The sequence below is a fragment of the Pagrus major genome, chromosome 22, assembly GCF_040436345.1.
Source record: "Pagrus major chromosome 22, Pma_NU_1.0".
In the NCBI taxonomy this organism is placed as follows: Eukaryota; Metazoa; Chordata; class Actinopteri; order Spariformes; family Sparidae; genus Pagrus; species Pagrus major.
In genome coordinates this window covers 4866893-4892028 of record NC_133236.1, presented here as the reverse complement: position 1 = coordinate 4892028, position 25136 = coordinate 4866893, and the positions used below count along the sequence as shown (strand labels likewise).

At 40.1% G+C, this 25136-nt stretch overlaps 1 protein-coding gene across 1 annotated transcript in view; it reads left to right on the top strand.

Moving 5' to 3' along the window:
- Positions 1 to 25136, top strand: part of slc16a10 (solute carrier family 16 member 10) — a 44727-nt gene that overhangs the window by 11693 nt on the left and 7898 nt on the right. Inside the window, exons 2-4 of the mRNA XM_073493452.1 lie at positions 13319 to 13463; positions 17149 to 17578; positions 24421 to 24564. Coding sequence (XP_073349553.1) covers positions 13319 to 13463; positions 17149 to 17578; positions 24421 to 24564 — 719 coding nt within the window. The remainder of the gene's footprint in view (positions 1 to 13318; positions 13464 to 17148; positions 17579 to 24420; positions 24565 to 25136) is intronic.

The following is a 25136-nucleotide window of genomic DNA, read 5'->3' as shown; positions in this document are numbered from 1 at the left end:
CAGAGCAGCACTTTAGTGGCAGGTCCAGGACCAATTGTTGGGCCTCCTGCACATGACACACATCATCAGGCCACACAGGCTGTGGTCTGATGGGGCTGGATAACACATGGGCAAATGGCAGGGAAGGTCCGCTCTCAGGCATGCCGTAATCAGTATGACAGCCTGGCTGATTGACAGGAGGAATTACGGGTGTGTATCTGCTGCTGATACTGACTCAGTGTTCGTTGCTCACAGGATCATTGGGTCATGCACCAACATATTAGCTACATATTAAACAGTCCATACAGTCTTATTCAACACCCCCTCGAAGCAGCAAATTGGAGGTGTTATAATGCAATATGATATATTTAATTATATTTCAATTACAGTTCTCTCATTTTGCAATAGACCATATTCACACGGCAGCCATTTTGCTCTGATGTCACACTGTCATACTGCTGTACTTTACAATAGGAAATGTGTAAATTATTTATGAAATGTCAAACTGTAATGTTAGCTAGGAAGTGGTTGAATGCTGATGTTAGCTGTTGTCTAATGTTAGCTAATGGGTTTTTAAATGTTGTTTCACTCTGAAATATGGCCCAATATCTCTCTGGATTTTTAGCTTGAATTATCATTTTCAGTTGCTGCTCAATCAGAAATCTGAAGTTATAAGGATTTTTCAGATTTACTCCTCTTATTTGACTTGCAACCTGGAACACAGCATTACAACATCTGAGCTTCCCACTCTGAGAGTGATGTCAGAGAAACATGTGTCACTTGTTAATATGGTTCAGAGAGCATGTGTGAGAAAGAAAGGCAGGCATTAAAGAGACACTCACTGATTTTGCTCTAGCACTGCAAAGTTAATGTTGAAGCATTCATTTGTACATTTCCCCTCTAAAACTTATCATGGAAGAGGAAAACTTTGATTTGTTTACTCTCTCATGCATCCCTGAAGGCAGCACTTTACAAATAAAGTCCTGGAGATAATCAAGTTTGTAAAGAACATGTCAGAGCTCATCATGCACATCATACATCACATACAGCAACATATGAAACCACACTGGCAATATAATAAGATTCTGAGGGACAAGATTAGACTGGTCTTTGTATTGCATGGAAAGACTACCACAGAGGTAAAGTGGACATATTGCCCTGTATTAGGATAGCATAATAAACTTTTCAAAATGGGTACTTCAGTTTTCATAGCTGCTTTAATCAATATTTCTATCACCCATCTCTCAAGTTCCGCTCACCAACAGAGCGTTTAAGGCTGTCTTAGGTCATTGTTTTGGTTTATACAGTCCACAACTTCATAGCAGTGAACATAGTGGAGCAAAAAAAAGCTACAAGTGAGAAAATATTTGATTTCATTCAATAATTGGACACAAACTCTACACTACTCAATGAATGTTAATTATGCTCCACAAAAAACAAAGTTTGTGATATATTTTGTGATTTTTAAAGTATTCAAGTTAGTTAGTTATTAGTAATCAACACCATTGATAAACTACATACGTATCTGCAAAGTAATATAAAAAAAAAAGATTTTAATATTTTTATTGAAACACAGTATGTAATTTATGCCATTAGGGGTCCCCCGAGCAAAACAGTCCAACCAAAGATGTAAGTAGTGTGGGATCATAGGAGTCCTCATTGTTAAACAACCACCATTGCTAGTGATAATCTATGTATGTGACTCAGAAATATTCACTGGCGGGGTCAAATATTTAACTTTTATTCACATCATGTTCTCATGGTCGCCGACTTCCTTCCTCACTCTCTGACTCTCTCCCAGAAGTCATAATGACAGGTGACCAAGTGTAATGCACTGCTACCTTCAGTAGTACGGGTTACTCTGAGTTTTAACATTCATGGAAACATTCTGGATTATGTCAGTACACAACCAAAGAAAACATATAAAAAAGATATCGTCAGTTTGAGACATTTTAATGCAGAAATGTTACATATTATATCTTTAACTTATCTACAGACTTCTTTTATCAGCAGTTCAGTGACCTGGATGAAGAAATTAGTGTAAAGCTTTGATGCTGCTACTTCTTGTTCAGACTTAATGCAGATGCTAGTTAACCAACCAGTTTTGGTGATAATATGTAAAGACCAAATGAGAGGCGTATAACAACTGCAGCCATCTGTATACTGTGCTCTTAAAAAGGGGTGGACAAAAATCTCCCCCAATCACCAACCAGCCTTGACACACCACCCCCTTCCCCTTCTCTTGACATGGAACACAACTCCCATTTAACATTTTTCATATGGACCTCTTGAATTCACTTCAGAGAGAAGTTATTCCAAACATGCATATGATGTGTTTTCTCTCTGCGTTATGCAGAGACATAAATTACTCTGTGGCTGCTCCCCAACCTTTTTGCTGTGTCATCAGGCATATGGTTTCACTTCCTGTGGTGTGAGAGCAGAAAACACATGAAGGACATGAGTAGGATCTTTGGGATGCAATTGTACAAAAAATTTATGTTTCTTCCTGCATCTCCCCCCAGAGCCTCCTATAGCGCAGTATAAATGGCTTCCAGCTGCTGTGAGCAGGAGACTGAGTAATGGTTGTGATTCTATATGGTCCACTCAGGCCCAGATGTGTAGCTGGAGCGATGTGAGGCCCTGATTAGGGCTATGACTGGTGTCTTTGTGATTGAACAGCAACAGCTGTAAAGTCATAATTTAACAGGATTGGTTGTTGTAGAGTGAGACCACATTAAGTCTACAGTTTGTAAAGGGGCTGAGGTTTGAGCTGAGAATAATAGCAAGAATTTCCTCAGGTGCTACCCTGCTGAGAAAAAGGTCAGGCTTCACCTGCAGGAATCTCTGTTTTATAACATCCATTCAGGCTGCAACTGGTTTTCCTTGATCTGCTTACTTCAGGGGAAATTATTGTAGTCAAAGAAGCCTAAACCTTATCAGACCCGACAGACGCTGATGGGACTGAAACCGTGGACCTGTGCCAGTAATGATTATACCACCCTACACTGCAAAAATATCAGGCTGAACTAGTATTGGTGTCCTCTATTCAGAAAAAAAGACCTTTTCTATATACAGGATTTTGTTGAGTTGTGTTGTTACATTATCCCAATCCAAATATTTACAACAATGTTCAAAGCCAGGTGCCTTACATTTGGTCACCTGTTGCTATACCTTTCAGGAGAAAGTGAGGAAGGAAGTCTGGGGATGAGACTAAATGTAACGTGAATAAAACTTAAACATCTGTGAATATTTGTGCCAGAGTTATGTCAGATACATCGTCATAAGCAATGGTGGTTGTTAAATTGTGTTCGCCACCAGCAACACAAGTTTATAGGGGTTACTCAGGTGTTAATTGCCCCAAAGAGCCAAATTACTTTACTGTACATTAACCATAAAATAGTGTGCATCAGCACACACCAAGGGTGTGGATCTGTGTGTTTGCATTCAAGTCAACCTCTCATTGAACTCAGCACTCACCAGAGACTCCGGTTCTCCCTCTTCTTTTTCCACTGTCCTCTTTGTAACGTCACCTCAGCTGAATGCTGCTGCAGTCAGGCTAATAAAAGGGAGCGAGGACAAATCCACTTAATCCCAAAAGTTAAAAAGTGAACTCCCTGAGCTCTCTTTTTTTAGTAAACGGCTCCGGATCAGAGCAGATCTGATGTGGCTGTGGGTGTTGATTCCTCAGGATGGTCTGGCTCTACACCTGACTCTCTCCTCCAGAGCTGGCCAGCTCTGAACAGCTGAGCCCTGCTTACACATCACTCAGCAAACGTCTTTTCTGGTTTTTGATAGAGAAACCCCTATAGGGGCAGAAATTACATATTGGGTGATGCCAATTTTATACACGGACATTATTTTCTGAAATAAGAGGAGTACTATTCTTTGCCCCTACAGCATTTTGTTTTGTTTTTTGTGTTCTGCCGTTGCCGTATGAGTATTCAGTTTAATTCCAATAAAGCCTTGGGCAGTGTCTTTAAAAAAGCAGGCCATTCCACTAATATTAACGACATAATTTAAGAACCTATCAAAATGTGTTTATTTCATTTGAAGCAAGAGACATTAATTTGTTGATATCATTTGAATAAAATCAAATTTGAAGGGTGAAATCTGGATTAACTGAGTTCACATGGACATTTTTTGCAGTGAATATCCTCCTGTTGAGCCTTTCCTGTCCGAATAGAGATTCATTATGACTTGTAATTGGTTGGCATCTGTAGTAAATGATTAACTGGGTCAAGTGTGTAACACCAAGGTGCAGGGGCAGAGGCCTGTGGCACATGGCTGTATTTAAATGTAGGAAATCCTGTAAGCTAAAAACACATTCACTACTTTTCAAATTTTCCTCCCACATACTCTCATGCACTCCATCAACTAATAATAGGAAAGTTGTTGCCCTGGCAACACATGCAGCAACTTGAAATTTAGTTCAACCTAAACTTCAGCCCTTCTTTTCACAGTATACATCTGTCATCTGTGTTGTCAAGTGAAGCAAATTTCAGAGCAGAGAGAAGTCAGTTGTGTAGACGTTACAGCTCCTGTGGCTGTTCTTGTGTTTCTGTATCTCCCCTCAGGAGGGACGTAAGTAATGAGTCTCAGCTATGTGCCAAAGATGTTCAGCTTAACATAGGCCACAGCTTGTAAACCCATTAACCTGGCCTCTTGCTCTGCTTTGTTCTTTTTTCTTCTCTTTTTTTTGAAAGAGAGTGGATTTTTCTTTTTCTTTTCTTTTTTCTAACGAGACAAGCACTAGCAATCAAAGCTCTGCTGGAACGTAATCCAAGGCCAGGCCACCTAGGAAACACAGGAGTCTCTACACCTTTACTCTGCTCATTTATTTATTTTTTTTTAACTTCCTAGCCAACACTGAGTTCAGTACATTACAGTCCACTTCCTGACCCCAGGTCAGTGGGTCTAAAGCTGTGATTGTAATGTGAGCTGGCTGGTGAGGCTGCTCAGTGGAGGTTCCACTGCAGCACAAGTTGAACCCATTGTGCTGAGCTGTACCTCTGCCTGTGGAGATCCATTCTGTCTGTATCCTGCCCATTTTGATATTTCATGTTTCCTGACAATGTTGATTAGCCACACTGTTGCCAAATATTTTTTGACAAATGACTTAATGTTGTGCTCAAAATGAATTGAAGCTGTTGCTAAAATGGTCTGATGATGTATGACTATAGTAGAATCTGCTTGTCAAATGTCATCCAAGCGCTCTGTAGAAGCACTGGCAGTGTCTCCCAAAATTTGAGTCACTAGCTTGAGTGTATAGCTTAAAAATGTAGCATGGCTCCAGTAAGGAATATCACATTGTGTAGCGAGTGTGTGGTTGAGTGAGAGAAAGAGCGAGATGAACATCTAAAACTTTGAGTGAAGTAAGAACACTATAAGGCAGCTCCTTTGTTTGGCAAAACATTTTCAACTTGATTAGAAAAAACATGTCAGTGTGTCAATTTCGAGAATAAAGAAGATAAATCAATACAGCTATAGCATGCATATGCTCATACAGTTTGGTCTTCCTGTTGGATAGTTGGGTTTGCTATTGTAAGTTAAACAGTGGTCTCTTATGTAACAGCAGTTAAATCAATATGTCAGTCTGGTAAACTATTCAGCATTTTACTGCAGTTGAAAGTGGTCAGTTCTTATAAAGACACCAGCCTATTCGAATGTACAATGAATGTGTATTAATCCAAATTGATACATAATTAATACATATAAAACAAAAATTAAATGTCAAATTTTCACTTCTTCTGTGGTTGCCAACTCCTCACGCAGTATTCCTGGTCCATGGTCCATGCCTAGCAGCAACCGTTAGGGTTCAGGTTTGGTCAACTAAAACACATGGTCATGGTTTGGGAAAGATCATTGTCATGGCTAAATACTTTACAAAGCTCCAATTTGACCATGTGATGGTTGGGACAACAGGGTACTATTACATTATGTTTGCTTGAACTGTTTGTAAAAAGAGTCCCATTCACTTGTAGAGCTTGTGTTCTACTAGTTTTTTATCCTACATTGTATCTTTGCACAGAGGTCTTTAAAGTAATAATATGGAAGATTTTCATGTAAATAAATATTTGTTAAGTCACTATCCATCGCCGAATGAGGTAACACAATGATGATTGAGCCTGTGGCCCACTGATGAAAGCCCTTGCATTTGCTGTAATAGCAAAGATGTACATTGGGTGTCGGTGGCGACTTTCCCGGAAAATATCACGAGCAGCACACAGTTAGTGTCACGTTCAGCCAGTAGCGGTTGGTCGGCCAGAGAGAGTAGGTGGCGGTGGTGGTGGCGACATAACAGTTTTGTTTGTCCTGGTCTCTGCTAGCATTGGGAGTAAACGGTTAAAGTTACTGTTAACAGTCATGGCCGAACAAACAAAGTAAAGACCGATAACAGCGCATGATGAAAAGGTGCAAATCGCTTTCATGTGGTGTTGTTATGGAGGCGTGGCAAAGCTGCCAACTGCCCACTGACTGACGTCACACAGGCAACACTGGATCCCTGGGAAGCAGTGAGGTCCAATAATACACTTGCCATTGCTGCTTCCGGACACATGTTTTTTTTTTGAAAAGCTGTAACATGATCAGGTTTTCTATTCGTCTTCTGAGCTAAACCGATATCACTTGGCACTAAAATTTTAGCACCCTATTTCATATAGTTTTGGTTGCATTTAGCACCTGCACTCAGTGCAGACATTCACAATGAATCTCAGATTCAGGTATGGGTGTGGGAGCTGTAGATCAATGTAGAAATATTAGGGTGTAGCCAATCCAACGGGTATTTTTAAATCCGCCGCACTTCACGTTACAGATTTTCAGCTCATATCTGATGACTTTAATGAAATAAATGGACATTATATAATAGTTCTTTCTTTGGTACAAAAATACATAGACTCTTTGTAAGCTGAGGAAGCTCTTTGGCCAACTCTTACTTCTATCAAAATTATAAATAAACAATGGAAAGAAAAACATAGAAAAGACTGAAAAGCCAGTTTCATAAATATTGCAGCTAAATCTTGGCAAATGAGAATTGAGAAACCCTTCTGCAAGGTTTCATGTTGATGTGGTGATACAGAGGAACAGCTGGTCCTGTTTCTGGTTTGTTGGCAGTGAGAACAGTTGATTTATTAACAACCTTAATTTATTAACCTTTCACTCCTCAGTTGTTAAGTGGCCTCTGGTGTTAAATGAAGCCTGTCTTCATTCTCCATATTGGAACTAGATTTTAGCCCCAGCATCTTGGGTCAACAGATTCCTAGAATGTTCTACAGGGAAGAGCTGTTTGTTTGACCAAGCCAGGAAAATGGCCTGTCACACCACTGTGAATATGAGCCAAGTATGCCTGTCCATTAGTTGGTTCCATTAACTTGGTTAATAGATAACTGCTCAACCAAGCTTCTGAATGTTTTTTACAAATTGATGTGAAGTCATCAGTGACCCATTTTGGCCTTGCTGTGTTTTACACACTTGGTCTTATTTGATGTTCTCAGTCAGTGATTTCCAATCAAGGGTATTCACAACCCTGATACTGGACATGTATCACCAACATGATTTAGCTGTCACAGAAAAACAACACATGTTGCAATAAGAGTTGCTCAATTGCTAAAACTAAGAGATAAAATGGTTAAAAGTAATTAATAAACAGTTGAAATAGTTAGCTAAAAGTCATGAATAAACTATTGAAATAGTAACAACAATTCTAATGTAATGTAATGATACTGTAGGTCTCGTACTGAGAGCCCAGCCAGTGATTATAACCAGTGCCAGCACAGCGCTGTGGAGAGAGTGATAACTAAGGTAACAGCAGGAGGAGACGTGGTCTGCTGTAGTCAGTTCAGTTTATCATTGGGATTATCTGTTTACATTTTCTGTCGTCCTGAGTGGGGGGACAACGTAACGCTGTTTGTCTTGAGCCCTGCAGTATGAGAGCTAACAGCTAACAGAGTTAACAGCTGACTGAGCTGACAGCTTGCAGCTGACAGAGCTAATAACTTCCAGCGGAGCTAAACACAGCAGAATGTAAGGTTTCTGTTCAGAGGAACATGAAGTTACATTTTCGAATTGCAGTTTAATGTGGCAACACAACAAGTTTATACTAAATAAATGTACTGAAGTACTTATGCTGAGTACACTTTTTAGGTGAAAGTACTTTGAGGTACAGCCAGTGACCAGGTGGTGTTGGTAGTGGTGTCAGGGAGGGAGTCATGCTATGTGGGTCGAGGTGAAGTCTGAACAAGTGAGACTTTTGCGGAAGATGGCGAGTGACATGTCCTGACATTGGTTGGGAGTTCGTTCCACCACTGAGGCGCCAGAACAGAGAAGAGTCGTGACTTCGCTGAGCGACCTTTGTTTGCTCTCAGCGATAAGTAGTCAGCTCATTGTAAATAATTGACACTTGAAATTGGCAGCTAAACGTAATGAATAAACTGTTAAAATAGCTCAAAGTTATGAATAAACTTTTGTAAGTTAGCTTAGACTAGGCTAATGATGAATTAAACTCTTGATAAGACTAGAAGTAATGAATAAGCTGTTAAAATAGCCTATGTAAAGAACAGCAGAAATAGTTAGCCCAAGGTTATTAACAAACTGTTAATATAGTAAGGTTGAAGTTATGACCAGACAGTTGATACTGCTGTTGGGGTACCTCAGACAAAAACATTTGCAACCACTGTTCTTGGCAGCACAAAAGGACCAAACAGCATGATTACTGCTGATGAAGAACTGGAGAGGAACTGGACACCTTTCAAACAAATGTTGAATACAAAGGATCTGAGTTCAAACTCTGCAGTTCAAGAACTATCAGAGGTGTTACCTGATTTTCTTTGAATCCACTCTGTCTGGTTTACAGGAGACAGGGTTTTATGCATTTTTCATTGCTGTAGGTGGAGTCAATGTGGGGTGACCAGGTTCAGAGCAGAGGGGTTTCCAGCATAAAGTCTTTAACAAAGCAGACAGACGACTTAGGGCAACTCTGCCTCGTCTGTCAGTGTCCAAGCGGGGCCTACGGCTAACATTGGATGTCACTGGGACAGAGAGAATCCTGATATTACATTTTTCAACCTGGAATTCCTCTTTGTCTGAAGCGTAAATGCTTTTAAATCTAGAGAACCAGCAGATGAAACCACAGCAGCAATTTCCTGTTGTCCTTGAGGGATTCTTTGCTCTGCTTGTTCACTGCCATTTATTACATTATGTAGCTTAAAGCGGGCTGATATCCCCACAAATATGAGACCAGGCAGAGTGGACCCCATTGAATTTGGTGCATTTTTCTGACTGCAGTGGCTGGAATACGTAGATCCTAAGAAGCTTTGACAGTGGGTTGGCTGACACAGGAAAACCAGAGCAGAACAGGTCACTGAGCAAAGGGACGATAACTAAATATAGATTCCATGTCAGTATTTTTACATGTGAAAATATATGTTCAGCTTTTGACTATAGGATAAACTGAACTGTACTGGAAAACACAGCTGTGTCCAGTGAATATATGTCTATGTGTCGGGTTTGGATTAACTCACTCCTGTACTGAGAGTAAGCAAGTTGGTTTTTTTTGGAGAAGCCAAATTAGTATCCAATCACTCAAAGTTCAGCATCTGTACAATGTGGACTGGACTGGAGCATAGCATTGTCAGAAATAGGGAGGGAAGTCCCAAATGTCTGCACAAAAAAAAAAAACCAAACCTAAATGTGGTCCCAACTACAGCCTTTATAAATAGTTCATTTTGGAGTGCCCCCTTAAAATCTCCCCCGATGAAATGGGACAACCCTTTAAGACCCTCGTATGTCATCACTAGTCGTCGATGCTGATTATGTAAACACACGCGACCGGACATTTCCAATAAGCTGTTTCTCTTGTGTTACTGTGGCAGTCCTGGTAATATCACAATGCCATTTGCCATTTATCTGATGGATGCTCACAATTCCTTCAAAACGTCACTTAGCACCCCTCTATCACATCAAGAATCAGGACACACTATCCCTGGGCATGAACGGGCAAAACAGAATGGAGGGGGCAGGGGGTGTAATAGGACTGGGCCCTGGACTTGCTTTGGTTTGATTGACATCTACAAAACAAAACCAGTTCTGTATAAAGTATGCTGTGCTTAGTTAGTCCACCACTTTAGTCCAGACTGAAACATCTCAACAAATGCTGGCAACATTGCCAATACATTTTGTACGATCATTCAAGGTCCTCAGAAGATGTATCCTCATGACTTTATTGATCCCCTGACTTTTCACCTTGTGCCACCATGAGGTTGACTTTTTTGGTTTTGAGAGAAATGTCTCAAAGCAATGAATTGATTCACGGTTCCCCTGACGTTCATGCCAGCATCATGTCAAAGATTTATTTTATTATCCAGTGAAATATCTCACACCTTCTGAAAGGATCGGCACAAACTTTTGTACAGACCGTCTCAACATCTGTTGAATGGATTACTATGAAAGTTGGACATTTGGACTGCTTCAGAACCTCTATCCTATGGGGGAACCTGAGTGTACAATACTCTGACAGCATGTGTTGTGATGAGGATTCAGGGAGAATGAAGACACAGCAGTGACACTGGTATAACCATGAAACCTGACACAGTGGTCTCCCGTTACTCGTGTAAAAACAGACAACAGAAACACTCAAACTCCAGCTGCTCTACAGTTTCCCACAGGTTTCCTCTGACTTGGCTTCAGAACTGAGAAAAAACAACTTTGTCTATATTAGCTGTGCTACATGTGCAGGCTTGTCATTAGCCTTAGTCATGTTCAACCCTAACTACAGTATGCTTTATCCAGTAGAGGATGATTAATGATTCCAATGGCGACCTAAAAGTGCCCCAGGCAGTCGTTCCTACCAAAACATGTCACTCACTCCTGGCTTCCGCATCCACTTCATGGTCAAAGGGCGCTGCACTAGCGTTTGTGCAATTTGTGTGTTTTGTCAACATTAGTACTTTTTTCCTACTCCCAATCTTCATGTTTGCTTCTTTTGCTTGATAAGAATAAAAACCTAAAATCTAAAGACTTCCATGCTGTTTCTATTTATGAAGCGTTTCTAGAGTGGCATCTGTTGTTCTCAGCATATGTCGGCTCATTCCTGTCTGACCATTTGTCATAAAGTTAGTGGCAACTGTAGAGATATAAGTTCTCTGAGTCTGCCTGCAGTTATCTAAAAAAACAGTACTTCTTTTGATAAATCCCACAATGATTAGGCCCTCCTGTTACTATCCCAGAATTGTTCATCTGCATTGATGTAAATGTAAATGTGCATCTTAACATATATCGGAGGTTTGCTGCAGCATGTGACTAGTATTTAACCTTAGGGTCAGAGAAGACTGCTGACCAAGCATTACGCAAACACTGCGGGTGTTTCCTGTGGTTGGCCGATGGTCAGACTTTTAGCTCGACTGAGGCAGATCTCACTTTAGTTCTGGTAACATTAGACCTGGAAACATGACAAATACTGAAAAAAGGGAAGAAGAGAAGGGAGACACACTTTGAAGCCTAGCTCCATTTTTCTGCTTAAGAAAATACAATCTAGTCTTATTGATGTTGCTCAGTGACTGAGGTGAAAGAACACATTAAACAGGCTTTCCGTTGTAAATGTGTTATCTTCAAGCACAGGCTGAGATAACCCACATGGCATCTTTAGGGTTATTTTTCCAAATTTGTCAAAACTCCTCCAGAGGCAAAGTATGTATATAAGTGTTTTCACAGGCTGAGTAGTTCTCCTCTTGACCAATAAACTGAACTGGATGTTGAAAATTGTTGTCCTTCAGGCATGAGACAACAGAGATTAGTCAACCAGTAGAGATTAAGCTGTACAATTGATACTCATGTAGCTATCCGTTTAATATCTCCTGTTGTATTAGACCAACAAGTATGACTGCCTTATGCTAATATTGGATATACTATATGCATCAGTGTGATGAAGCTATGAATTTGTCACATAAGTACTTGAGGAGGGTCTACAGATGTTTTTGATAATCTTTCACAAGTTCTAGAGGAGGTTCCAGAGGTTGTTTAGAGGATTTGATGGACTTTTGGTTTTAGAGGTTCTTGGCCAGGTTCAATAGGTCCTTTGGTATGTCCTCGAAATTCATGATGTTTCAGATGTTCTGATAAGGTTCCAAAGGTTCTTGACAAGATTTCAAAAGTGATTGAGAAGGTGAAAAAAGTCCTTGATGAGATTTCAGGGGCACTTGAAGAGTATTATATGGTTATTGGAGTTGATTTTGTTGAGAGGGTTTGAAGACGTTCTTATGAGTTTCCAAAAGTTCTTAAGGAAGGTCTAAATAGTCCTTGCAGAGATTGAAACTTGGAGGTTCTGAAGAGCTTTCAGAAGCACTTAAGGATGTTCCAAAAGTCTTTAGGGAGGTTTAGGAACTCTTTGAGGTCTCAGCTAGGAGGTAGTGGTGGTTCCAGATGATGCTCCTAGGGTCTTTAAGGGGTTTTTGATTTTAGGTTCTGATGATTGCTGATGATGCTTTTAAGGACATTTAAAGGATTCAGATGACACTTGAGGATTCACAGTGTGGTTCCTAGAGCCACTAAGTCTCTCACTGGACTCACTGGATCAGCCATATTTAGACATCATCTTTGTTATTTTATTGGTTCATTTATCATTTTAAAATACATTTCCATAAAATGTTGTGCATTGCATTATATCCCATAATTTATACATTACAAATACCATGACAAGATTTTACTCATTTTGCTCACCTTTACAGTGAACTATTATGGGAATGCCAAAAAAAACATAATTAGATGTACGTTTGTCTCTCTGAGTCTACTGAGGAGACACGTGCAATGTTACAGTATGATGATACCCATGAGCTAGATGATATCTCCGTGCTATCTCCGTGAGAGATCACACCTAAGTGTTCAGTCTTTCCTGTGCACACAGTGTGTGTTCCTGGAAAGGCAAGTGGTCTCTCTAGCTTTTACCAAACATGTTTCCTTCAAGGTTAGAAAGACAAATGGATGCAAATGTAAACAATGTACAGTATGATTAATGATCAAGATCTAAAAAAGGAAATGTGTCTGTGTGCGTGTGTGTGTGTGTGTGTGTGTGTGTGTGTGTGTGTGTGTGCGTGTGTGTGTGTGTGTGTGTGTGTGTGTGTGTGTGTGTGTGTGTGGATGCCAGTTAGTGAATGTGTGCATGGATACAAGAGCAACAGTGTTCTGTTATTGCATCACTGGGCTTTGTTTAGTGGTCATGTCTTCCTGGAGACAGTTTTGTTTGGTGTTATTTTTCTGTTTTGAATATGAAATGATAAAAACTTACAGCTTGCTGTAAGATTTTCTCGTACATTCATTCACTCTGGCTTTCTTCTCTCTGTGTCTCTTACAGCGTGGGTGGGCTCCCTCTCCATGGGGATGATCTTCTTCTGCTCTCCCATCGTCAGCGTCTTCACCGACGTCCTTGGCTGCAGAATTACAGCTGTGGGCGGCGCTGCTGTTGGCTTGGTTGGCCTACTGGCCAGCTCCTTTGTCACGTAAGGCAGAAAATAAGCTTTTCAATTCAAAATGACATTTTGTCACCAGTGCTCATACATGACACCTACTCCTATAAGGTAATTGGGGTAGTGAGTAACTTAAGTCCTTGGTTATTAAAAACTTCAGTAAGCCAACAAATGTAGCTTACCCTCCATAGTTTAGGGATATTTAATGAACCAGAGTTAAATGAACTGATATTCACTGTAAAGGTCAGTAAAGGTGAAGGAAGCAGCAGACTCAGGGGATCATTTTATGTCAGTTCATCACCATGAGCAACATAAAAATATTGAGCCACTTTCAATATACTTCTATTTTGCATTTGTTTCAGATTAATCATATATGTTTTGTTACAAATGATAATACTAGCTTAACAGTTGGAATGAAAAGTTGAATTTTTGTTTGTCCATGGATTCCAGAATATCATAGTATTCAGTATGTTCCCCTTTTGCTTGAATGACAGCATGCACTCAAGCTGGCATTGACTCCACAAGATAGTGTACAAACAATCTTACCAAAAGGCCTGTTTTTAGAAGCTGCTCAGGGCCTTGATCACTTGATCTTCCTCAGCAGATGGAGTTGCCCATCTTTTAAATTTGTACTTAGAGGAACAAATTGGAACATCTGCAGTACTATGACAACTGGGCAAACTCCATCTGCAGAGGAAGATCATGTGATACAACTTGAAGGTTTAGAACAGCTCTAGGAGACCTTGTGGTGAGCTTAATTTGTCAAACTATAATGGATATTATTGGATAATAGTAAAACAAGTTAAGGATATTCTAAGTGTGTTCATAAGTCTATTTGTGAACAAATACAACCTATCTTAGGAAGCATTTAGAGTATTTGTGATGTATTAACACTGACTGAATGCTAAATAGCATAATATAACATATCTGTAATCATATGTCATGATAGGACACAGCATGTTATGATCCTTTTATTAACTTTTTATATACCATGTAAAGATGGCCCAAACTTTATGTTAATGACCTTGTAATATGCATTAGTTAATAGGTAATAAGGCTCTTTAAAGATAAGTGACTAAGACTATATAAGTGTTGATTATAGCATGATAAACATGTTTTTTGTTATTACAAGACATAAGAAAAAAAAATGTATTAAGTGTATAATAGGGGTAGACCGATTATCAGCCCTGGCTTATTATCGGGCTGATATTCAGCATTTTTCTGATTATCGGTATCTGTGATTTTGACGCCTACAACACTATCTGATTGGTAACACGTCACAGTTAATAGCCTATAAACACTGAATAATCAGAATCTGCAAAGTAACTAGTAACTACATGTATCAAATAAATGTAGGAGAGGAAGTATAAAGTAGCAGAAAATCAAAGTACTCAAGAACCTGAAAATTGTACTGAAGAACAGCACTTGAGCAAATTTTACTTATTAAATTTGTATTCATTCACTGGTTGTTGGAAAGTTTGACACAAAGAGTTTCATTTTTACTGCCAATGGATATTGGTCCCAAGTATTGTCTCCTTGAGTTCTAATAATTTGTATCGGTTTCAGCCCTGAAAAAGCCATATTGGTCGACCCCTAGTGTAAAATAACGGTTCTATTAATACTAACAAGGCATTGTTCTCTTTTTAGACCCGGTAGCTGCAAAAAGCATAGTAAACTGTTAATAAATGCATAGTTAATGGCTCATAAATGCATAATTAAGTATGTATTAATCTTACCAAAGAAACTAAAAAAGGCTTAGTAAAGGTTTAACAAAGACATAATAGATAAATTAGTTAAACTCAATAAATGTATTTGCAATGCTATTATAAACAATTATAAAAAATGTTTTATTATATTATTAATGTCTCTATCTAACATGTTTATGATGCTATTAATGCTTATACAGACATTAATTTTAATGAACATCATATTAGAACTTATGAGGGCATCTTTGCATATTGAATAAAGACTTGAATTTAAAATTTTACCATTCATTTTTTATTCACTTATCATAATAATAAATAGGTGGAGGGATTAATTACCAATAAATAAATTAGATATTAAATAAATTCTATATATTGGAAAAATCCCATCGCTTAATGGATGAGTTGAGCTGATCTTCCAAAACAACGCCTACTCCTTTTAGCTTTTATCAAGCCTCTGTGGATAAGAGGCTCTGCACTTCACACTCCCTTGTTAATAATTTCCTGGAATTCCATACTCGTCAACACGTGAGGAGGCACTCACACAAATGCACAGCAATATAAGATTCCAACCAAGCGTGGTTCAGTAAGTCCAATAAATGAGGAATAAATCAGTTGAATTATTACTTATCAAGTGACTGTCAAATAGCATTTTGCAAACACAGGCTGACAGCCAGGTTCTGCAGCAGACAGTGTAAGGTGCCAGATTTCTCAGTCATGTGACTTGTGTTGGCAACTCACTTTCTACCCCAAAACAGGACTTTGAAACCACTTGAAAGCACCATCCTGTATCTCTTTGGACTTTCACCGCCAGCCATAAATCTTTTTACCTTGTTGAATGTGTTGTTTGATGTAATTTGAGTGGACAAGACATTGTACCTTAAAATGCTTCATCAGCATATGGAATGATCTGATGTGAGTATTTCTAGAGCTATATTAATCAGGAAGTTACATATTTATTTGTTTAGTTGAATATGTTAGTCTAGCCCATCTGACACATTGATCCTTGTTCTGATTAGGGTTTGTACGGTTAGAATCTATAGCCCTGACCACAGCTCCGAAACCAAAAGAACCAAAAGAGTTGCCAATTGCAGGTGAATGAAGTGAACTGTGTCCATCCCCCTGTTAAAAACAAACAAATCACCTACTGCATATGTTACAACATTCAGTTACACAAGGCTGTCATTGCACAAAGACACAACAATCAAACCATCCAAAAATATTATTACAATGTCCGCAAGTAAACATTTCCTTTTAGCACCTCTTATGACCAATGCTGCTGGCACTGAACAGCTTAACTTGAACTGTTGGTGGATAAGTAGGCAGCATTACTTTGGAGATGACCCTCAATCACACCACATTTTAAAACATTTATTCTCAACAGCAGCCAACAAGTCTGTTATTCCTGTTGGATAATTATTTTTACAGCCTTTGAATATGTAGATAATGAATTAATTAAATCAAAAGGAACACCCATAGTTTTTACTTGCCTGATCTTTTTGGAGTTATCTGGTTGATGGATCCGCCCTGGAGCAAAAATACTGCATAATGAGTCTGATATAAACAGCTCACATGGGTTTCTGGTGACCTTTGGAAAGGTTTTCCTACAGCAGGTGCCATGAGAATGTATAATAGGAGCACCAGTGCAAATCAATAGCTGGTTCTTTGCTCGGTACATACATGCATTCATGTCAGAAGTTACTCAAAAGGCTGTAAAGCACTGTATCGGTAACCCTTTATGATATCTATCAGTAATAAATGGTACACTTATAGTTAATTATACAGTAGTTAATAGTTAATTCACTTTTAACAAACAGCTTTATTAACAATTTATTAGGCAATTGTAAAGGTTTACAGTGCAACTTTACAATAAACAATAGCTTAAAAAACAATTTATAAAGCATTTCATTGTTTATTAAGAGTGAAAAATCTATTAACTTAAGTTTGATTAACTATAAATGTACCATTAAATAATATTTTTTATGATAAAGTGTTACTTGTTGTTCTCCTCACAGGTCCTTGGGCCCCATGTACTTCACCTATGGCATAGTGTTTGCCTGCGGCTGCTCTTTCGCCTACCAGCCCAGCCTGGTCATCCTGGGCCACTACTTCAAGAAGCGCCTGGGCCTGGTGAATGGCATCGTGACCGCTGGCAGCAGCATCTTCACCATCACCCTGCCCTTTGTGCTGTCAGACCTGCTGGAAAAAGTGGGCCTCCAGAACACCATGCGCGTCCTCTGCATCCTTATGTTTGTGCTGATGCTGGCCGGCTTCACCTACAAGCCCCTGCTGCCAGTCAAATCCTCAAACACCCGAACAGGCAGCCATTGCCCGCCCATGAACAAGATCTTCAATATCAATATCTGGAAGTCTTTGGGATATCGCATTTGGGCCTTTGGTATCCCTGCAGCCCTCTATGGCTACTTTGTGCCTTATGTTCACCTGGTAAGTTTCATTTTCTACATATTTCTTCATTTGTATGCAGACATACCACGTATTTATGTCTTGTTTGTTTTGCTGGGTATCACTACCCCAGTCTTTGGACCAAAGGTCAGTCTGATGATGAATAGCAGCATGTAAATGCCAACAGAGGAATTCCATGGTGTAATTTCCCAGTATCCAAATTACATGTTTTAGATGTGTATGTTGGCATGAGTGAGGGATAAGGGCGAGAGGTCAGCTAGGGAGCTTCAACAACACAGATATCAAAACACATACAGCAACGTGAGTCTTCTTCATGTGAAAGGTGAGACGACTGGAAGTCTAGACCCCAGCCAGAATCTTCCAGGCAGTCAGCGAGTGTCAAGCGAGTGTCAAGGCATTCTTGAGACTGCCAAATCTTTTACGCTACAGCATGTTTTTTATTTTAATACGCTGTAGATAGAACACACCTCAAGAATACCTTGCTGATATTATTTTGGGATCTTTGATGTAGACAGTTATAACAGTGTTTTGTAGTCATTCACATTACTAAAACTACTCTAATTGGTTATATTTTTGAGTCACTTTCTGGCAATGCTCTTTTCATAATGATGTTGAATTTGCTGGCTTTTGCCTTTTTTCAAACTCTTATACTGAAATGTTATATTTGTTTTGTTGTTTCTGTTTTTAAAATCTAATTTCTAGTCAAATTATCCCAGACATAGTGTTAAATCAGGCTGTAGTTTTTCACATACAGTATAACATGTGGCGAGGCAAGCTATTGCACTAACCTGTTAAAAGTCTTCATTTAGGAGCTGTTGGCCCAGTCGTGATTATCTATTTGCATCTTAATGGAATATACTTAGACTCTTATGCTGAGTTATATTGTTCATATACTAAATTCTGCAGTTGTTGAGGTGACTGCATTCCACGTATTGCACGTCACAGCAGCTTTGTAGTTCCCTCACAGCAGCATGTTACCGTGTGAGATACTGTGCTGTGTGGTCCTGACGAATATAACCAAATATTACAGGAAGACTCAGCTCACATTTCAGGACACAGGACACAGTTCTGTAAACAGGTGTCACTTTCACATCTCCCTTTATTTTCTGCGACAAGATGGGAAAATATGATTTTGGAGAAAACATCTTCTTGGGAGGGCTGGAGAGCAGAGCCTGGATATGTCGGATGGACTCAAGAGGTGACTGTTTATTTGGACACGATGGTTCTGTTATTGGAGGGAGATGAGCCTGTCCCAGGGATCCCAGCCTGTGTTTTCCCAACACTTCTCCTGTGTCTGCTACTCAGACTGGGACACTGCGGGGGCCGGCCTGCAGCCTCAGAGCCACCCCTGGCCTTATAGCCCCAGCACCCGTCCTTCCCTAGACACAGAGCCCCCCCTCCCTGCATTGTGACCCTGTATGGAAAGAAGAAGGAAAAGTCATGGGTCAAACAACACATCGTTCAGCTTTCTCTGGTGTTTTTGTGTGCATGAGTACGTGTTTCGGCCTTTTAGAGTCACACTGCCACGGTTGTCAAGCAGCACGTATCTAAAGTTTGTAAAAGACTAAAGTCCAATGTAGGTAGTTTGACACACTCACTCACACAAGCACATGCACGCACACACTGTTCCAGGTATTCCTGATATCAGATAAGATGTTATTTTTTCCGTTATGCCTGTGTTTGCTCTGTAAGTGAATTGATAAAAGGTGTGGTAGTGTTGGTTGTGCTGTATTGTCGATAGCAGAGTTGTAAGAGAACTAGAACTTTCTCTCTAAGGTTTGATTTTAACAGCCAGACATGTGACGCATGTCGTCCCTTTGCTGAATCAGTATTGGTGAATCATAACAGATTCCCACTGGCAGCATACAGATGGTACTTTGCTGTCGAAATCTGCCTCTACTTTGATAATGAGCTTGTTTCAGAGTGTTTAATGAGGAGCACCTGCAGGGCTGCGGTGTGTGGGCTGGAGTGGTGCTGGATGTTTAATGACCATTAAACAGCCAACAAGAGAGAGCAGAGAGAGTGAGGGCTGGTGCTCAGTGAGGCTCTGAAAGGGAAAATTTACCATAAAACACACTATTAAAGAGTTTATTGGTGATGCTACTTTTTGTACTCTAATTTCTCCTTTCCCTGTGTTTAACTTAATGGAGTATGTTAATTCCAACAACTATAGACAGCACTCATTTTCATTGCTCTTTACCTGGTTGTTTGGGGGTCATGGGAGTTTGACCATGCAGTCTGCATGTGTTTTGTGGACTTGGAAAAGGCTTAAGACTGCGACCCTTGTGGAATACTGTCAGAGGTACTGCAGGAGTATGGGGTACTGGGGGCCATTGCTGTTAGCTATCCAGTACTTGTTTAACCAAAGTGAGAGTCATATATGTTTTGAGTTGGTGTTGATCTCCAATCCAGTTTGTGATATTCATGGGCAGTATCTCAAGGTTGGTGTCATTAAACTGTGAGGTTCAGCACGCACTGGGATGGTGTGCTGGGATGAGAGTCAGCCCCAAGTTTGGGGCAATGATTCTCTGCTGGGAAAAGGTGGATTTCCACCTCCAGGTGGGAAGTTAGTTGCTGCCCCAAGTGAAGTAATTCAATTATCTCAGGATCTTGTTCGGTACAGTGGAGTGTGAGATGGACAGGCAGATTTGTGCAGTGTGAGTGGTGATACAGATGTTGTACTGCAGTGTTGTGGTGAACAAGGAGTCAGAAGGCAAAACTTTCAATTTACCAGTCGATCTATGTTCCAACCCTCACCAAAGGGCATGATCCATGGGTAGGGACCAAAAGAATGAAAGCGTGGATACAAATGGCCAAAATAAGTATACTGGGCTCAGCCTTAGAAATAGAGGAGGAGCTTGGAGATCCAGAGGGGGCTCAGAGTAGAGCTCCTGCTCCTTTGCGTTGAAAGGAACCAGCTGAGGATGGCTCCTGGGACCCTTCCACTGGAGGCTTTCCAGGCACATCCAACTGGGAGGAGACCCCAGAGCAGACCCAGAACTTACTGGAGGTATTGCGTATCTCATCTGCCCTGGGAACGTCTCGGGATCCCACAGGGGCAGCTGGAAAACATTGCTGGGAAGAGGGAATTCTGAAATACCCTTCTAAGCTGCCACTGTGACCCAGTCCCAAAAAAAGCAGATGGGACTGATTGTTGGATTTGGTCTTTTCATGGGATTGGTTGAAAATTAGAAAAATATCAAATATCCCCAGCCTAATTAATTAAAAGGAGAGGATTTAGCAATCTAAAACACCAAGTTTTATAGTGTCCATCCCTGACAGTCAAACAAATGAAATATTTATCAGAAATCTTCCGCTTGTTAGAATTGTCAGTATGATTCCTAAACAGGAATTGCAGCCACAAGACATGTTGCTGTTTGAGTGAGGGTTTTAGCTCTAAATACTCTCTAGCCCTCATATGACATCACAGTTGCTCCTCATCATCCCATTATAACATAAATTGCTTGCATGCTGGATGCAAAAAGTTCTGTTGGTCAAATTCATTGTGGGAAATAAAGGAAGTGATGGAGTGTAATCGAGGTGCACGGGTTAGATCGCAGCAAGTTAGAGCTAAAAAGCAGATAGAAGTTCAACTGCTCTGCCTACATGGAACTGATGTGTATTTGTGCTTGTGTGAGTGTGTGTGTAATTTTTATGTTGGGTTGTGATGTTCTCTGCCACAAGGCCACCTGCCAGGCTCAGAACTGCATGACATGAAAGTGAGCTTGTGTTTCTGAAAGTGATCGACAACACGAACACACCCTCATAAAGTAAACACTCTAAACAACCGGCTGCAATCTCTGCTACATGTTTATGCAGCTGTGATAAGCAAAACTGCTCCATCGATCAATTTTAATAGAATTACCTTTCCCACAAATAACTATTCGGATGTTTTTTTCATTTTTTGGCCAGTCACACAAGAGATTGGTGGAAAATTGCATTACATATATAATTTTTTGGCAGTGTACAGTAATGTAATGAGTGCTGTAATGAAAGATAAGGTTAAGCAGTGTTTGGAGACTGGAGACAGACTGTTAGCAAGGATTGATTAGTTAATGTTTAAATGCCAAAGCCAAAAGCCAAAAGTTAAATGCCAAAGCTTAAATGCCAGAGCTCCAGGATAAACATTAGCATTATACAGGCTGTTACAGGAGTGAAACAAGATAACCTCTGCTGAATCATTTAATCTGTTTAAAGACAGAGGAGGAGTAAAGTTGTTCTCTGTTTTTTATTTGTAATGAGCAAACAAGCGACACAGCACCATCCTGCCACCTCGCAGGAAGCCTCGAATACATAACAGACATAATTGATGCAGTGTGTGAATGAGTCAGCGTTCAATAGGGAATGCCTTCTTGTGTCTGCCTAAAACATCCAGTAGCGTTTACCCAGCTGGTCATCATGACAGAGGGATTATAGATTTCCTCCTCATATCTGTTCAGTAATCTGACAGTGTGACATCACAGCAGAGCGACTCTCTGTGTGATAGACCTGACCAGACGAATCCTATCAAGGGGAAGTAGGTATGTGGTGTCTCTACTGTGTGTGTGTGTGTGTGTGTGTGTGTTCCTCATCTGTTGTGTTATCTTGCTTCTTGGCAACATGAGCCACAACTGTGGCTGACTGATGGAGTTATATCCTTAACACATAGCACCACAGTAGATTCCTACAAATGAAAAACCATCCATCTCCTTCCCAAGAAAATGCAGAAAGATAAAGTGAAGCAATAAATTTCACATCTGCACAAAACATTAGGACAGTTAGCGTGCAGAGCATTAAGTAATATCTTGAAGTTCTGGAGCATAAAAAACATAGAAAATACAAATAACATTCCTTATTCATTTATTATTTCCAGTGACTGAATATCGGCCAACTGATATATTGGTCAGGCTCTAGTGCAAAGTGGTCTAATCTGCTGAAAATATAACAAAAGAAGAAAAAGAAGAAGAAATATTTTTTCCAACTTTATTGAGAATGTTTAATTCATACATTATTCTGATTGGCCTACTATTCTGATTATAAATGGATAGGAATATCCAGGATGGAGGCCACGTTAATCCAGCTTGGATTTGAGGTTGTCTCTGGTTAATGGTCACAGGAATATGAGATGAACTCATGGGACTCAGGCTGGCCAAGCAACAGGAAATCAGAGACTATTGTGCTAGTGTTTACATCACTGATGCCTGGTGGTCAAAAGCAGTCAAAGTTGATGGACAGTTTCCCAGATGTTGAACTTTTAATGTAAAGTATATAAAATCATTACCATCTTGTTGCTGCTGTTTACATTCACCTCGACGCAAATTCAAAAACTGCAGTATGTATTTATGTATATAAATAACTGTATGTACTGTATGTTCTGTGTTTGTGTAGCATGAAGGAGTTTACAACTTCAGAAACAGCAAGGCAGTTAATGTCAGATATCCACTACTCCCTTCTTTGTGGCTGATGATGGTAATGATAAGCTCAGAGGGAGGAGTAACTGTAACATGTGAATGTCTCAAACAGAACTCCAGCTGGGAGACTGCCAGTCACATCTGGTATGTCTCTGAAAATCACCTCCCTTGGGGTCAGCCTCTATTGGGGTGTGTATCAGTTACTCTGCTGATAGCATGAATGCATACACACACACACACACACACACACACACACTGAGGCCCCAGTTGTTATGCCTGCAGCACAGCTTCTTGGATGCGGGAATCCCCTCTGAGCAGGATACTCCTGACCACAGAGAATGATGTTGTGGCATAGTGACAAAGACAATAAGTCATCTAGAGGTCATTGCTGATGGATGTGTGACCTGCAGGAGGGATGGAGGGAGTGATGAGGAGGGGTGGAGGCAGCAGACAGACAGAGCCTTTGAGCAGGACTGCTGCGGCCTGCCTAGAGGTAGAAGTAGCTGGCAGGGCCCCAATCTGCTTGGAAAACTGTGAATTTCATGGAATTGCTAAGTCGGCTACAACGCTGCCAGGCACCTCAAAACCTCACACACAATTACAACCAGATTTCTGCAAAAAGTGTGCAGAACACTGAATTCCTCGCGAGTGAAGTGTCACATCCTCAGCATGAAAAATCAAATTAAACTTCCTTCTCTTTTAATTTTTCGCTGTCACTGTTTTTAATTTAAAGGGTAACTCCACCAATTTTACACACACATTAAAGTGTGTTTCCAGGTCCTTGAGAGTACTGCTGAAAAAAAGTAGTATAAAGCTTTTTGGGCCTCCAGAGGAAGCTGCATGTAATCTGATAGATTGCCTCCAATTTTATTCCACACATTCTTCTTTCTTTACAAAACCTGGTGCCTAAATTACCCACAATGCAACTGAGCCACCGAGTGATATCACTGGTGGCAATTTATCAGTTAAATAAATGACTTTCTATTGGTTTACGACTGGTTCAAATCCTGTTCTTGAGGTTTGAGTTGATACTGTTGTTGCCGAAGGTTTCAAGTCAAGTGCCCAGAGGGCTGATAGATAAGACTATCTACTTTATAAAAACTATTCTCCTTGCAGTTAAGCTCTGCAGTGTACCGTCTTGTGTGCCTTGTGCTCTACCTCTGCTCACAGTGACCTCTAGATCTGCTCACAAAAACATGAAGCTTTCACAGGTTCTTCAGTGGTAGACTAGTTTCTGGAACTATGAACCCTCTTAGTGTGTCTGCGTGACAAGCTTGTTGCGATGTTGTACATACATAATATGTTTTCAGGTCTCTTTTATAATCTTGAATAAATGAAGCTTAACTGACCTCCACCACTGCAGTTGTATTTTCCGTTTCCTCTTCTGCATTTTTAAATTCTTTTCTCCATGGTATAACACTGGATTAGAGCCGTGAGACAGCTGTGTTTATCATTTTCCTTTATTGTTAACAGATGAAGCACGTGGAGGAGCGATTTGGAAAGGATGCCAGTAAGGAAGTTCTGCTCATGTGTATTGGCATCACATCTGGCGTGGGCCGTCTCATCTTCGGCAGGGTGGCAGACTATGTGAATGGAGTCAACAAGGTCTACCTGCAGGTTAGTGCCTGGCCTCAAAGTTTAAGGACTTACAGGTGAATTAGTTGTCACCTCTGCACTTTCCAACTTACACTGGTTGAACCATTTTTCTTATGGTATGACCATATTTTCAAATCCCTTTGAGGGCTCTTTGCTTAGAGTCACAGTCAACAGAAATTGAATAGCACATTTTTGTCTGCTACAGGATCAAACATCTGCTCTGTAAACCACTTGTCCTCTTTTCTCCTTTGAGAAAAAATCTGACACCAAAAGGCAAAATGTACACTTCATATATTTTGGTTTAATAATGGTAGCCCCTAGTTTTGCTTTTTTAGCTCTTAGTTTTTTAAGTTCGGTCCTCAGAGCTAAATGTAATCATTGTTGTGATACTTTGTATGTATATTCTAAGACTCATCAATTCCTTGTTGCTCACTTGATTGGGTTTATAATTTTGGCAGAATGTTTAACAATAAATTATTTTTTGTGCGAATGAGGAATTTTTCATTTTCTATTTCATCGCCACTAGTTTTCACTTTCTTGCAACCACATTTTGATTCTGTCTAGTATTAATTATATAGTTTATTCACAGGTTA